This window comes from Eimeria acervulina, genomic scaffold (genome assembly GCF_000499425.1).
Source record: "Eimeria acervulina Houghton genomic scaffold, Eah_scaff461, whole genome shotgun sequence".
In the NCBI taxonomy this organism is placed as follows: Eukaryota; Apicomplexa; class Conoidasida; order Eucoccidiorida; family Eimeriidae; genus Eimeria; species Eimeria acervulina.
In genome coordinates, this window is record NW_013549786.1 from 1 (window position 1) to 13,433 (window position 13,433).

Genomic DNA, 13,433 nt, shown 5'->3' on the forward strand with positions numbered 1-13,433 from the left:
GGGGGGGGGTGCTTGTTCTGTAGCTGTATTATGTATGTTTATATAAATATACTCATTTATACATACATTTATATATATCTATGTATATAATATATATTTATTTATTATATGTGTATATAATATACATATATATATATATATGTAAACCACCATTTGTATGCACTTACATGTGTATCAGTAAAACTTATGTTTATATTTTATGTATATAAATAAATTAGACATATACATATTATATATATACGTATAAATATTTTGTGTAACAAATAATAAATAATATATAATAAATAGTAAATAATAATAATAAATAATTGTAAGATTATTAATACTGCATGCCCATTATTATAATTATTATACTTTTACTGTTCAGTATTGAAATTATTATAAGTATAATTATAGTAATATTTTGTTATGTGATGATGGTTATTCATAAAATAATAATAAATAAGATAATAATAAATAAAATAGTAATAATTAGATAAATGAAGATAATAATTATCAGTACAATTATGAATATAATAATTAATATTATGAAGGTGTTTATAATAATAAAAGTATTATATGTTATTTATGCTTATGTGTATATCTTTCTTATACGATTATGTTATTGTTATTATATGATATATATAATATAATAATTAATAATATGCATGTAAATATAATAATAATAATATATTATATATTATTATGCTGCTTACACTTAGGGCTTTCTTATGATACGCAATGAACAAAGAAAGTATTGATAGATATATTATGATATATGTATATGATGCTTATGCTCAGGGCTTTCTTATCATATGCAAGAAACAAAGAAAGTATTATTAGGTTGTGCTGCTTTACTTGCAAACGGAGGAGCTGTAAATAGCGGCGGTGCTGCAGCAGTTGCTATGGTAGCGAAGATGCATGCACGGCCAGTAGTTGTTGTTTGCGAGAGTTATAAATTTTCTGAAAGAGTTTTGCTTGACTCTTCTTCTTTTAATGAATTGGGGGACACAGCACCAGTATGGCAGCCTTATAATACCCCTGCAGCAGCAGCAGCAACAGCAGCAGCAACAACAAATGCAGCAACAGCAGCAGCAACAACAGCAGCAACAACTGCAGCAAAACAAACAAACCCGCATCATCACCACCATCATCATCATCACCATCACCATCAGCATCAACAGCAGCAGCACCACCAGCACCATCACCAACAGCAGCAGCAGCAGCAGCAACAGCAGCAGCAGCAGCAACAGCAGCAGCAACAGCAGCAGCAGCAGCAAGGTTGTGGGCTTTGCTGCTCGTCTGATTCAGCAGTTCCAGCTGTCAGTCCTCTCTATGATGTTACTCCTGCTCGCTTTATTGATTTTGTTGTTACAGAGAATGGTGTCTATCCGGCTAGAGTAATCCCTGCGCTGATCTCCGGCACAGCAAATTCGCCTGCAAGAGCAGACTAAGCGTTTACTTCAATTATCATATTCAACAACCACCTAGCTAGCTACCTATATAGCTAGCTAGCGAACGAACGAAAGAATGAATGGAAAACATTGCTAGCTAGCTAGCTAGCTAGCTAGTGAACCTGCTAGCTAGCTAGCAAAACAGCTAGCAAGCTAACGAACGAGCTAGCTGGCCAGATTTATGTGGATACTTGGCTGGCTAGCTAGCTACCTGTAGGGCTACCTGGATAGTGAGCTACCTACCTGGCTAGCTAGCTAGCTGGCTAGCTATGTGGATACCGGGCTAGCTAGTCGGCTAGCTATATGCATGACTGGCTAGTCATTTTGATACCTGGCTAGCTATATGGATAATCTGGTAGCTATATGGATAGCTGGCTAGCTATATGGATAGCTGGCTAGCTATATGGATAGCTGGCTAGCTATATGGATGCCTGGCTAGCTAGCCAGCTGGTTAGCAATGTGGATGGCTAGCCAGCTGGCTAGCCAGCGACGCAGATCATCAGCTACCCGACAGGTGGCGAATATCGGGGAGGCCTGGCTACCTGGCTAGCTAGCAGGCCGGGTCCCCACAACTAGCTAGCTAGCTGGGTCCCTTTAGCTAGCTAGCTGGGTCCCTATAGCTAGCTAGCTGGCTCCCCAGCTAGCTAGCTACCCGGCTAGCCGGCGAACAGTCTAGCTAGCTAGCTAGCTAGATATGGGTAGATAGATGGCTAGCTAGCTATATGGCTAGATGGCTGGCTAGCTGGCGGCTAGCTGGATAGCTAGCTAGCTAGCCATCGGCCTGCTACTGCATCTTTTCCTCGCGGCTGTTTGTCTGTTTGCTTTGAATTCATAAAACTTTTAAATTGCCGCACTGCCTTTCGGCTTGTTCAGTCCCTAGCTAGCCACTTAGCTAGCTAGCCAATTAGCTAGCTAGCCACCTAGCTAGATAGCTAGCCACCTAGCTAGCTAGTGACGGCTAGCTAGCTAGCCGTCGTTATTGTTTGCAGAGTCAGGTCTTTCACCCGTGCAGAGTTTCTCCAACCAGAAAGATGTACAGCAAACACTCCGCTACACTGGCTGCAACCTACACAGCCCTGCACCGCTAGCTAGCTAGCTAGCTAGCTAGCTTCATAGCTGGCTAGCCAGCTAGATAGCTAGCTCGCTAGCCGTGGCTAGATATAAACAAGTTGCAGAAAATAAAGGAGGCCTCCGCCTCTCCCACCCAAAGCGCAGCGTCCGTCAAGTGAAAAAACCCTCAGCTGCTGCTGCTGCTGCAGCAGCAGCAGAACCTGCTTCTGCTGCTGCAACTGCTGCAGCAGCAGCAGCAGCAAAATTAGTTGTCTGGATGTGTTTGTTGTTTGTTTGATGTAGTTAGTGATGCCAGGGCTGCTAGGGTTTTCTTCTTTGTGCCGCGGCGCCGCAAAGAAAGCGAAGACTCCTTCTCCGGTGAAAGCCCTGTTGCTGCTGCTGCTGCTGGTGCTGCTGCTGCTGCTGCTGCTCCAGCTGCTGCTGCTGTTGCTGCAGCAACATTGCACGCATACACACAAGCCACATACACAATTACCATCCAGTCAATCGAAACCCTCCAAACCCTAAACCCTAAACCCTAAACCCTCGAGAGGAACCCGAAATCCTAAACCCTAAACCCTAAACCCTAAACCCTAAACCCTAAACCCTACCTTTGAGGGCCTTCCCTTTGGTTGCAGAAGCTGCGGCATGGCTTTTTCTTAAAACTGCATGTAGCGCTGCAGCGGGAGAAACAGCAGCAGCAGCAGCAGCTTCTGCTGCTGCTGCTTCAGATGCTGCTGCTGCATCTCCAAGAGTTAATGAGCCGCCACCCGAGAAGGAGACAGACAACAGATTTGCTGCTGCAGCAGTCCCTGTCTCCTGCAGCAAAACGCAGCAAACACACATATCACACATATGCCCTGCGCACTGCAGCAGCAGCAGTAACTGCAACAGCAGCAAATGCTCCAGCAGCAGCAGCAACTGCAGCAGCAGCAAATGCTCCACCAGCAGCAGCAACTGCAGCAGCAGCAGCAACCGCAGCAGCAGCAGCAACTGTAGCAGCAGCAAGAATATTCACCTCTGCATTTTGGGCCATGTCGTCTAACATCAGCAACCGCTGCAGCGCCCTCTTAGATGAAGGCTTCTCACTCTTTGCTGCTGCTGCTGCTGCTGCTGCTGCTGCTGCTGCTGAAGTGCTGGGGACGTGACCGCGGTTGTCAGGGACGAAGACAATTCGCTCAAGGCTGAAGGCAGCTGTTAAAACAACCAACACGCTCTGCTGCTGCTGCTGCTGCTGCTGCTGCTGCTGTTGCTGGGGCTGCTGCTCGTTTATGAAGCAGCAGCCTAAGATAGAGTCATCCGGCTCTCTGCATTGCGTCCACTCGAGGTGTACAGACACCGCAGCTTCTTCAGCCAGCACCGGCAGCTCCTCTACCCCTTTGCTGCTGCTGCTGCTGCTGCTATTTAAAACAAACGAGTGAAGCCAGTGGAGGCCCTGAGCAGCGCTGACGACGACAAAACGGACGGGAGAACCACCACCCTTCTCCACTGCTATCGCAGCCACTGGCCCTGCACACACAAACCCTAAACCCTAAACCCTAAACCCTAAACCCTAAACACTAAACACTAAACACTAAACACTAAACCCTTGTGGTTTGGCTGCGTGCGTGTTGGAGTAGAAAGTCTGCAACGTGTAGGACTTCTGTTTTGCTGCATTTGCTGCTGCTGCTGCTGCTTCTTGCACCACCTGCTGCAGCAGCACTACCTGCTGCAGCAGCACTGCCCGATGCAGCAGCAGCACTTCCTGCAGCAGCAGCAGCACTTCCTGCAGCAGCAGCAGCAGCACTAACAGGTGCAGCAGCACTAACGGCCGCAGCAGCAGCACTAACAGCAGTAGCAGCAGCACGAACAGCCGCAGCAGCACTAACAGCAGCAGCAGAATTGTACCAGGGAGTGTATACGTCCAGTGCAGCAAATGGTTCTGCAGGCTCCACAGCGCGATGCCTCCGCCTTGCAGCCCCAGCAGCACAAATAAACCCCCGCTGCTCTCAATCACAGACACTGATGTGCAGAAACTAGAACCTCCTGCTGCTGCTGCTGCTGCTGCTGCTGATGCTGGTGCTGCTGGTGCTGCTGCTGCAACGTCGTTTAGCCCCTGTGGCTGCTCTGCTGCTGCTGGTGGTGCTGCTGCTGGTGCTGCTGCTGCAGCAGCAGCAGCAGGTGCAGCAAAAAGATCTATTAGCTGAGGACCTTCAACCATACTCCAAACCGAAGATAGGCTGCCGTGAGATGCAACAAGAAGAGTAAAATCGAGAGAAGCAGACAAAGAGTAAATAGGAAGGCCTCTCATATCCCACTCTAATAAACAGACAAACCCTGATCCTGCTGCTGCTGCTGCTTGTGCTGCTGCTGCTGCTCCTGACCCTGCTGCTGCTGCTGCTGCTGCTTGTGCTGCTGCTGCTGCTGCTGCATCCGCAGGCGCAGCCACACGCCGCCACAATTTAAACTTCGAATCCAAAGAAGCACTCAAAAATGTGCACGGCACCTAAACGCAAACCCTAAACCCTAAACCCTAAACCCTAAACCCTCAACCCTAAACCCTGAACCCTAAACCCTCAACCCTAAACCCTAAACCCTGGCTCAAAAAGCTAAACTGCAGTGCTTGAATCTTTGAAACCCTTGAAACCTTCCGGCAAAAGAACAAATAGAGTTTAGGGTTAAGGCCTAGGGTTTAGGGTTTAGGGTTTACTGTGGGGTGCGCTTCTAGCGCAGTGACGTCGTGGATGTGAGGGTCTTGTATTCTCGTTAATAAAACGAAAGTGCCTCTGCTGCCTCTCCTCCACCCCAACTGCTGCTGCTGCTGCTGCTGCTGCTCTTCGTCTTCCTCCCCTTCGCTGCTGCTGCTGCTGCTGCTGCTGCTGTATTCAGTCCATACCCAGAAAGAGAGAGAGTAGCTGTTGCCGCTGCATTGCTGCTTCGGCTTCAGCGACAAATCCCCTCTGTAGTAGCAGCAGCAGCTGCCCTTGCTGCTGCTGCTGCTGTTGTTGTTGCTGCTGTTGCTGCTGTTGCTGCTGCTGCTGCTGCAGGCGCAGCAGCACGCTTCTGCGGTTCCGTTTGCGGCGTCTATACCGGATGCGGGAGCGCAGCAGCAGCAAGAACAGTTGCTGCTGCTGCTGCTGCTGCTGTCTGAGTAGAGTTGCTGCTGCTCTGGTGAGCACCTTGTCTGCACAACAGCAATGCTGCTGCTGCAGCAATCTGCTGCTGCTGCTTGTACACCCCACGTACAGCCGAAATCTCCATCTACTCTTGAGGTGTACATACGCTGCTGCAGCTGCAGCTGCAGCACTTCTACTCCTGTCTTAGCATCCATTACTTGTAAGCGCGACTCGTTGCTGCACACCAGCAGCAGGTCCCTGCTGCTGCTGCTGCTGCTGCTGCTGCTGGTGATAGGGAATGGCCTTAGACAGGTCTGCGGTAGCTTGCTGCTGCTGCTGCTGCTGCTGTTGATTTGCTGCTCGAGATAGAGCTGCTGCTGCATTTTTTGTAGCTGCTGCAAGTGCCTCCATTTGTGGGTCTGTTCTTCTGCTTCTTCTTCCTCGTCCTCGTCCTCTGCTGCTGCTGCTGCTGCTGCTGCTGCTGCTGCCTTGGCTGCAACAGCAGCAGCATCTAGATTGATACTAAATGCAGCAAGAGGCAGCAAAACCCCTTGAACAGCAGCAACATGTGTAAGTGTATCGCCTGCAATAATACGAATACTATTATCTGCGCAGGAGACAGCTAGAAGCTCTAGCTGCTGCTGCTGGTGCTGCTGCAGGTGCTGCTGCTGCAGGTTGTCTCTCACCAGCAGCTCAGCCCAAGCAGCAGCAAAATAAATAATAGGGGCCCCTAGCCTAGGTAGAAACTGTCTACGAAAACTCTCGTATACACCCCAGAAGACAATGACCCCTTCTTCGCCTCCGGACAGCAGCAGCCTCCCATCGTAAGAAAAAGATAAACAAGATAAAGAGTGTGCGTGCCAGTGCAGCACAGCTGTACGTACACCGCAGCTCAATCTGCTGCTGTTAAGGCTGCTGCTTCTTCCTCCTCCTCCTAATGCTGCTCTTGTTGCTGTTGCTGCTGCTGTTGTTGTTGCGCGCCGCTTCACGCTTACACACTCCTGCTGCTGCTCCCCCTCCTGCTGCACCTCTTCCTCCTCTTCCTGCAGCAGCAGCTGCTGCTGCTGCTGCTGTTGCTGCTGCTGCTGTGTAGCAGCATAAAACAGCACAATGCGGCCTTGGTCGTCAGCTGCTGCAACAAATAGCTCCTCCGGGTGTATAGACACCTGAACCAGCAGATCTATGTGCAGCAGCCGCAGCGGCTGCTGCTGCTGTTGCTGCTGCGTATAAAGCAGCAAAGACTTTCCGCATGCAACAGCAATCATGTTTGCAGTGGGAGACACAGCAATAGCTGAGGGGCGCTCCGAACAAGAGAACAGATGCCTTGCTGCTACGAATTCTTGCTGCTGCTTCTTTCCTGCTGCTGCTGCTGCTGCTGCTGCTCTTTGGTGGTTCACTGAAGGTATGCAATCTTCAAAAGACAGCACCCGCACCGCATAACGAACATCTGCTGCTGCTGCTGCTGCTGCTGATGTCTTAGAGTCAAACTCAAGGTCGTCTTCCTGCTGCTGCTGCTGCTGTTGCTGCAGTGGCGGCAGCAGCAGCAGCAGCACCACCTGACGACTCTTGCATGCAACTGCAGCAGCAAGAATTGAACCCTCAACTCTTAGCGTCCGCAGACAGTTAGGGGACGTCTCCCTCTCCTGCTGCTGCTGATGCTGCTGCTGCTGCTGCTGCTGCTGCAAGGCAGCGTAGAAGGCAGGGTTGCTGTGCAGCTCCCAGCAGCAAACAACTCCATCAAGAGCAAACGACAGCAGCATCGGCGGCAGCTCCGCGTACACCTTGGGGGGGATGCTCACCAGCCCCGTCACCTGCAGCAGCAGCAGCAGCAGCAGCAGCAGCAGCAGTAGCAGCAGCAGCAGTAGCAGCAGCAACAGTGAAAGACTGCTGCTATGCTACGGAGGTTTTTGCTGCATCTTCCTTGCAAAAACATCACTTGCTCCTGATGTTAGGGTTTAGGGTTTACGAATTAGGGTTTAGGGTTTACGAATTAGGGTTTAGGGTTTGAGAATTAGGGTTTAGGGTTTACTCTGCTGCTATGTCCTTTGCATGTGTAAAGGGGAGCGCCGGTGTTTGCGGTGTATATGCAGATGTGGGGCCCGCGAGCGCAGCAGATGATTCTGCTGCTGCAGCTAAAGACAGGTGCAACAGCAGTCAAGCAGCCAGATATCTGCTCGGTGTACGCAGAAAAGCCGCTGCTGCTGCTGCTGCTGCTATTGCTGCTGCTGCTGCTTCTCCTGCTGCTGCTCGGGTGCTTCGACGCGCCCAGAAGGGCCGAAGGCAACGCCATTTCTGCTTCTGCAGCTACCATAATGTGCTGCTGCAATATAATTGCTGCTGCTGCTGCTGCTGCTGTTGCTGCTGCTGCTGCTGCAGATGGCTTATGAATCCACAGTGTTTAAGACAATATAGGTATTGAAGGAATAAGAGAGTAAAATAGACAATCGGTTAGAGAAGTATGCAGCGACACATCGATCTGCTGCTGCTGCTGCTGCTGCTGCTGTTGTTGTTGTTGTTGTTGTTGCTGCTGCTGCTTGGTTGCTGCTGTGCCATCAGCAGTTTTGTCTCTTTTCGTTTCAAGAGAGAAGAAGGCCGCGAGCTTGTTGCTGCTTGGCGCTTTGCTGCAGCTGCAGCAGCTGCAGCAGCAGCAGCAGCAGCAGCAGCACAGCAACGCCTCAGCCCCTAACGCTCCCCCTAATAGAAGCAAATAAGGCTGCAGCTAATAGGCTCTAGAACAAAATATGCATGCAACTCAGGTGTATATACACCTCATTCTGCAGAAGGAAACATTATTCTTCTTCGCCCCACACCAAAGCCCCGTTGAGGCCCTGGAGGCCCCCAGCTGCTGCTGCTGCTGCTGTTGCTGCTGCTGCTGCTGCTTCTTAATACTCTTTTCCTAACATAAATACTTTTGAATTTGAACTCCTTTTCTGCTGTTGTTTTTGTTTTCGTTGTTTATACATCTAGCTAAACCCCTGCATGCAGCAGCAGCAACAGCAGCAGCAGCAGCAACAGCAACAGCCGTGTCGTCGCCCGGAGTTGAGTATAGGAGTGTATCTGTGTCTTGTTGTTTTGTGTGTGTTGCAATTTGGGTTTGTTATTAATTAATTTGACGTATTGTCGCCCTCATATGCGTAGCAGCTGAAGCACTCAGCAGCAGCAGCAGGAGCAGCAGCAACAACGGCAGCAGCAGCAGCAGCTGGTGAGCGCGGTGTGGTCTTGTGCATACACCCGGCGGCACAGGCGTGGAGCTTGACGGTCAGCGGTGTAAAGGAGGGCTGCGTGTTGAGCGGGAGATGATCCCAGGGCCCCACACTCGATCCCAGACCGCCTAGAGACGATCCCAAGGCGATCCTGCAGCACATCAACACAACGCTGAGCCGCATGCACTCGCCGGCCGCCCACATGGACGCGATCCCAGACGATCCCCGGCGATCCCGTGCCGATCCCGGAACGTCAACACGATCCCAGGAACAGCCCGTGAGGAGGCGATCCTCCTCCTAGGAGGCGATCCCACTCTCTAGGAGGCGATCCCACTCTCTAGGAGGCGATCCCAGGCCCTAGAAGGCGATCCCAGGCCATAATTATCGATCCCAAGCGTAATAAGGCGATCCCAGGTCCCGGGAGGCGATTTACATTATTCAGAGTCGATCCCAGACCTTGAGCCCTGTTCTAGGAGACGATCCCAGGCCTTGGGAGACGATCCCCGGCTGTGATATGAATTGTTGTGGGGTGTATCATGTGGGGCCAGTCGCAGGATTTGCTGTTTTCGTTTGCCTGGGCATTCGGAAGGCGGCTGCTGTGGGGTGTACGTACAGCTGCTTGGTGTCTGCCTCCAGCGTTGCTGCTGCAGGATCGAGTTGCTGCTCTAAACAGAACTAACATTCCTGCTGCAGCTCTGCTGCAGCAGCAGCAGCAGCAGCAGGAACAGCAACAGCAGCAGCAGCAGCAGCAGCAGGAACAGCAACAGCAGCAGCAGCAGCAGCAGCCTAGGCACCTATCGTCTGCCTTCTCCGCTGCTGTGCCTGACTCGCATACCGCAGCAGCAGCAGGAATAGCAACAAGAGCAACTGCAGCAGCAGCAACTTCAGCAGCAGCAGCAGCAGCAGACAGCAGCAGCAAGAGTTCTTGGGTGCTGACGAGCCTATTAGCACAAGAGATGTACAGAGGCTGTTATGTAAGAGCAGCAAATGCAAATGCATTTAACTCTCGGGTGTATGTACAGGTCGTAGGCATACCAGGCGACGTCCTCGCCATCCCCTGGGGGCAGCAGCAGCAGCAGCAGCAGCAGCAGCAGCAGCAGCAGCAGCAAGACCTGCTGCTCAAGCAGCAGCTGCTCCACCCAAGCATCGATTCAAGGGTTGTAACGCGAGGGGAGTTGCTGCTGCTGCTGCTGCAGCTGTACAGAGACAGAGACGTTGAATGGCTTAGCGGGCCTAAGCGCACCCTCATCATCCTCCAGCAACAGCAGCAGCAGCAACAGCAACAGCAGCAGCTGCTGCAGCAACAGCAACAGCAGCAGCTGCTGCAGCAACAGCAGCAGCAGCAGCTGCTGCTGCAGCTCCAGCAGCAGCAGCAGCAGGTGGAAGCGAAGTTGCAACGGCTGCTGCAGATGGAAGAAGAACACAAACAGCAGCAGGCAATCCTCAGGCAACATATAGCAGAGCTGCAGCAGCAGCAGCAGCAACAACAACAACAACAGCAGCAGCAGCAGCAACTGCAGGATTTGTTTCTTTTGCTTCGGGTCCCTCAGGGCCGCTGCTGGGTTGAGAGCCTCTCGCCTCCCGCTGCAGCAGCACCAACAGCAGCAGCACCAGCAGCACAAGCACCAGCAGCACCAACAGCAGCAGCAGCAGCAACAGGTGCTGCTACACCGGCAGCAGCAGCAGAAGTGTGGGGTGTTGGAGAGGCAGGAAGACCCAAGAAGTCCTTGACGCCAGACAGCAGCAGCAACAACAGCAGCAGCAGCAACAACAACAGCAGCAGCAGCAGTAGGGCAGCAGCAGACGACGACAGTTTTACTTTCGGTTTGCTGCCGCTGCCTTTGATTGATGGAGTTATTCTCCTCGCTGCTCCCGCCCCACAGCTCAGCAGCAGCAGCAGCAGCAGCAACAGCAGCATTAGCAGCAGCAGCAGCAAGGTTTCGTGGTTGAGGCGTGCGTATTTAGAATTAATTTCTTTTTTATTTCTTCCGCTGTCTCTGCAGCCAGTCTCAGCACGTGAATTAAACGCCAAAAGCAGCAAAGGCACCCGCCTCCTCTTGCATTCGCCTCCTGATAGCTAGCTAGCTATCTAGCTAGCTAGCTAGATAGATAGACAGATAGCTAGCTTATAGAGCTAGCTAGCTGCGTAGTATATAGCTAGCTAGCTAGCCAGCTAGCTAGCCATATAGCTAGCCAAATGTCTAACTAGCAAGGTACCCAAATACCTAGCTAGCTATCGAACTAGCTGGCTAGCTAGCTAGCTATCTAGCTAGCTAGCTAGCTAGCTAGCTAGCCGAGGGTTGAACTGGTTGGTTGTTGGAGAGGAAGATCCGAGGGCTGCGTCTTTTTTTGCTTTTTTTGTTTTTTAAATAATAAAAAATTGTTCAACAGAAAATACAAAGTAAAGAAATGATTATTAGTAAATAATAATAATAATAATAATAATAATAATAATAATAAAAATAATATTAATAATAATAAGCTAGCTAGCTAGCTAGCTAGCTAGCTTATTAGCCTGGTGTAATTAGGCGGGGCAGGGTTGTATGTGTTTTGTATTTATTTCTTCGTTAGTTTTATTAATTTAGCTGTTTCGACTTCTGGTGTTTTGTTGCTGCTGTTTAAAACAAATAAGTCTGCATAAACAGCAGCAAATCATAACACCTGGGGTTTAGGGTTTAGGGTTTAGGGTTTAGGGTTTAGGGTTTGGCCGCTGTGCCACAGGGAGAAACACGAAACCTTTGCAAGCATGGGGCTCGCTCGAGCTGCAGCTAGCTAGCTGCAGCTAGCTAGCTATGTCTGGCTAGCTAGCCGCTAGCTAGCTAGCTAGAACCATTCAGCAAGAAGGGGTGTTCAGGGTGTACGTACACTGGAAACCCTATTATAGATATAATAGAGATATAATAGATATATAATAATGATGTAATAGAGATATAGTAGATATATAATAGATATAACGCATATATATATATATATATATTTATATGTATATAGATATAAAGAGGGTTTTCCTTTTTATTTTGTTAATTCTTTGTTTTGTTTTTCTTTGTTTTGTTGCTTTCTTAGAAACCCGCATGCATATTATTATTACATTTATTATTATTATTATTTTATTGAGATATTTTTATATTTAGTATTATTTTCTATGTATCATTTTATTGTATTTATATTATTATTTAATGGAGATCAACGCAATAAAATAATATAATAAATTTTGTTTTTTCTAAACATATTTTTTCTATGATGTATTTGGGGTGTACATACACCTCAGGGATAACATGACGAAATAATTATTATAGTTTTTTGTTTTTTTGATTAAATAAAATATTTAAAATGATATATTAAAAATAATTAATTTGTTTATTTAAATCGATTGATAATTAAAGAGATGCTGTGAGAATTTATTTATTTATTTATTTTTATCGCTTTCTACTGCGCACCACACAGCCATTAGACAGAACAGCAGACTGTTTATTTTTGTTTATTTTATTGAATTATTAATTGAAATAAATAAAATAATTGTTTAAATTATTTAAATTAATTAATTTTAATTTATTTTATTTTAATTTTTAAAGAGCTGCACTTAGAAGAAGCGGATCCCCCTTCGTTCGCAGCCCCTCCTTGGCTTGCGTCTGAAGATATTTGTTTGTGTAAAAATAAATTTGTTTTTTAGTTTAAATTTATTTAATTAATTTAATTTAGTTTAATTTAATATGATAAACGCAACGTAAATGAATTTACGCTCCTTTGCGAGAAACAAACGCTAATACTGCGTAGTGGTGTGTGCACACTAAACCCTAAACCCTAAACCCTAAACCCTAAACCCTAAGCAGAGACAGTCAGTGAAAGTGGGGCTGCAACAACCAGCAATTTAAGAGCTGAGAAGGATTCCTATTCAGGTGTACGTACAGCCTGTCTCTCCCGTGCTAAATAAAGGCCTATAGAGTAAAGAAATTGCTGCCCATCTGCTGCAGCAGCAACATTAGCAGATAATCCTCCAGCTGCAGCAACAGCAGCAGCAGCAGCAGCAAGAGCTGCAATAGCAGCTGCCGCAGCAGCAGCAGCAGCGAAGGCAGCAGGTTGTTCAGTGCTGTCTGCTGCTGTCTTCGTTTTGTATTTGTTTTGCTGCTTCTTCTGTTTAATTGTTTATTTGTTTTATTTTTATCTTTACTCTTCTCTCTTTCTTCACGCCCTACCCTTATCTTTTTAATGCATGCCTTTTGCTTACGGTGTATAGACAGCTGAACAACAAAACAAACCCTAAACCCTAAACCCTAAACCCTAAACCCATGCCTCCTTTTCTCTCTCTTTCTCTCTCTCTCCTCAACCGTCTCCACCTTCCTCCGCAGTATCTTCTGCTCCTCTTTACTCCCTAGGGTTTAGGGTTTGGGGTTTAAGGTTTAGGGTTTAGGGTTTAGGGTTTAGGGTTTAGGGTTTAGGGTTTAGGGTTTGCAGAATGGAGGTTTCAAAGGAACAAGATAATTCGGCTATTAAAGGCATCAGCTCTCTTCAGTTTAATTCTTCTTCTCTTAGAAACAGCGGAGTGTCTGTACACCCCAACGACAATCAAACAAATACACAAAACCAACAAGAACAACAACAACAACAGCAGCCGCAGCAGCAGCAGCAGCAGCAGCAGCAGCAGCAGCAGCCGC

At 48.2% G+C, this 13,433-nt stretch overlaps 3 protein-coding genes across 3 annotated transcripts; 2 read left to right on the top strand and 1 right to left on the bottom strand.

Annotated features, from left to right (window-relative positions):
• Positions 1-896: 896 nt before the first annotated feature.
• On the top strand, positions 897-1,433 carry EAH_00039260 (hypothetical protein, conserved; the record flags this gene model as incomplete). Its single annotated transcript, XM_013395355.1, has 1 exon — positions 897-1,433. The coding sequence occupies one exon, from the start codon at positions 897-899 to the stop codon at positions 1,431-1,433; it is 537 nt and encodes a 178-aa protein (XP_013250809.1).
• A 1,315-nt stretch (positions 1,434-2,748) lies between these two features.
• On the bottom strand, positions 2,749-7,338 carry EAH_00039270 (WD domain, G-beta repeat-containing protein, putative; the record flags this gene model as incomplete). The annotated part of the gene is made up of 5 exons (XM_013395356.1): positions 2,749-2,933; positions 3,095-3,302; positions 3,502-3,992; positions 4,371-4,968; positions 5,173-7,338. The coding sequence occupies 5 exons, from the start codon at positions 7,336-7,338 to the stop codon at positions 2,749-2,751; spliced, it is 3,648 nt and encodes a 1,215-aa protein (XP_013250810.1).
• A 1,645-nt stretch (positions 7,339-8,983) lies between these two features.
• On the top strand, positions 8,984-10,862 carry EAH_00039280 (hypothetical protein, conserved; the record flags this gene model as incomplete). Its single annotated transcript, XM_013395357.1, has 2 exons — positions 8,984-9,058; positions 9,432-10,862. The coding sequence occupies 2 exons, from the start codon at positions 8,984-8,986 to the stop codon at positions 10,860-10,862; spliced, it is 1,506 nt and encodes a 501-aa protein (XP_013250811.1).
• Between the last annotated feature and the right edge of the window lie 2,571 nt (positions 10,863-13,433).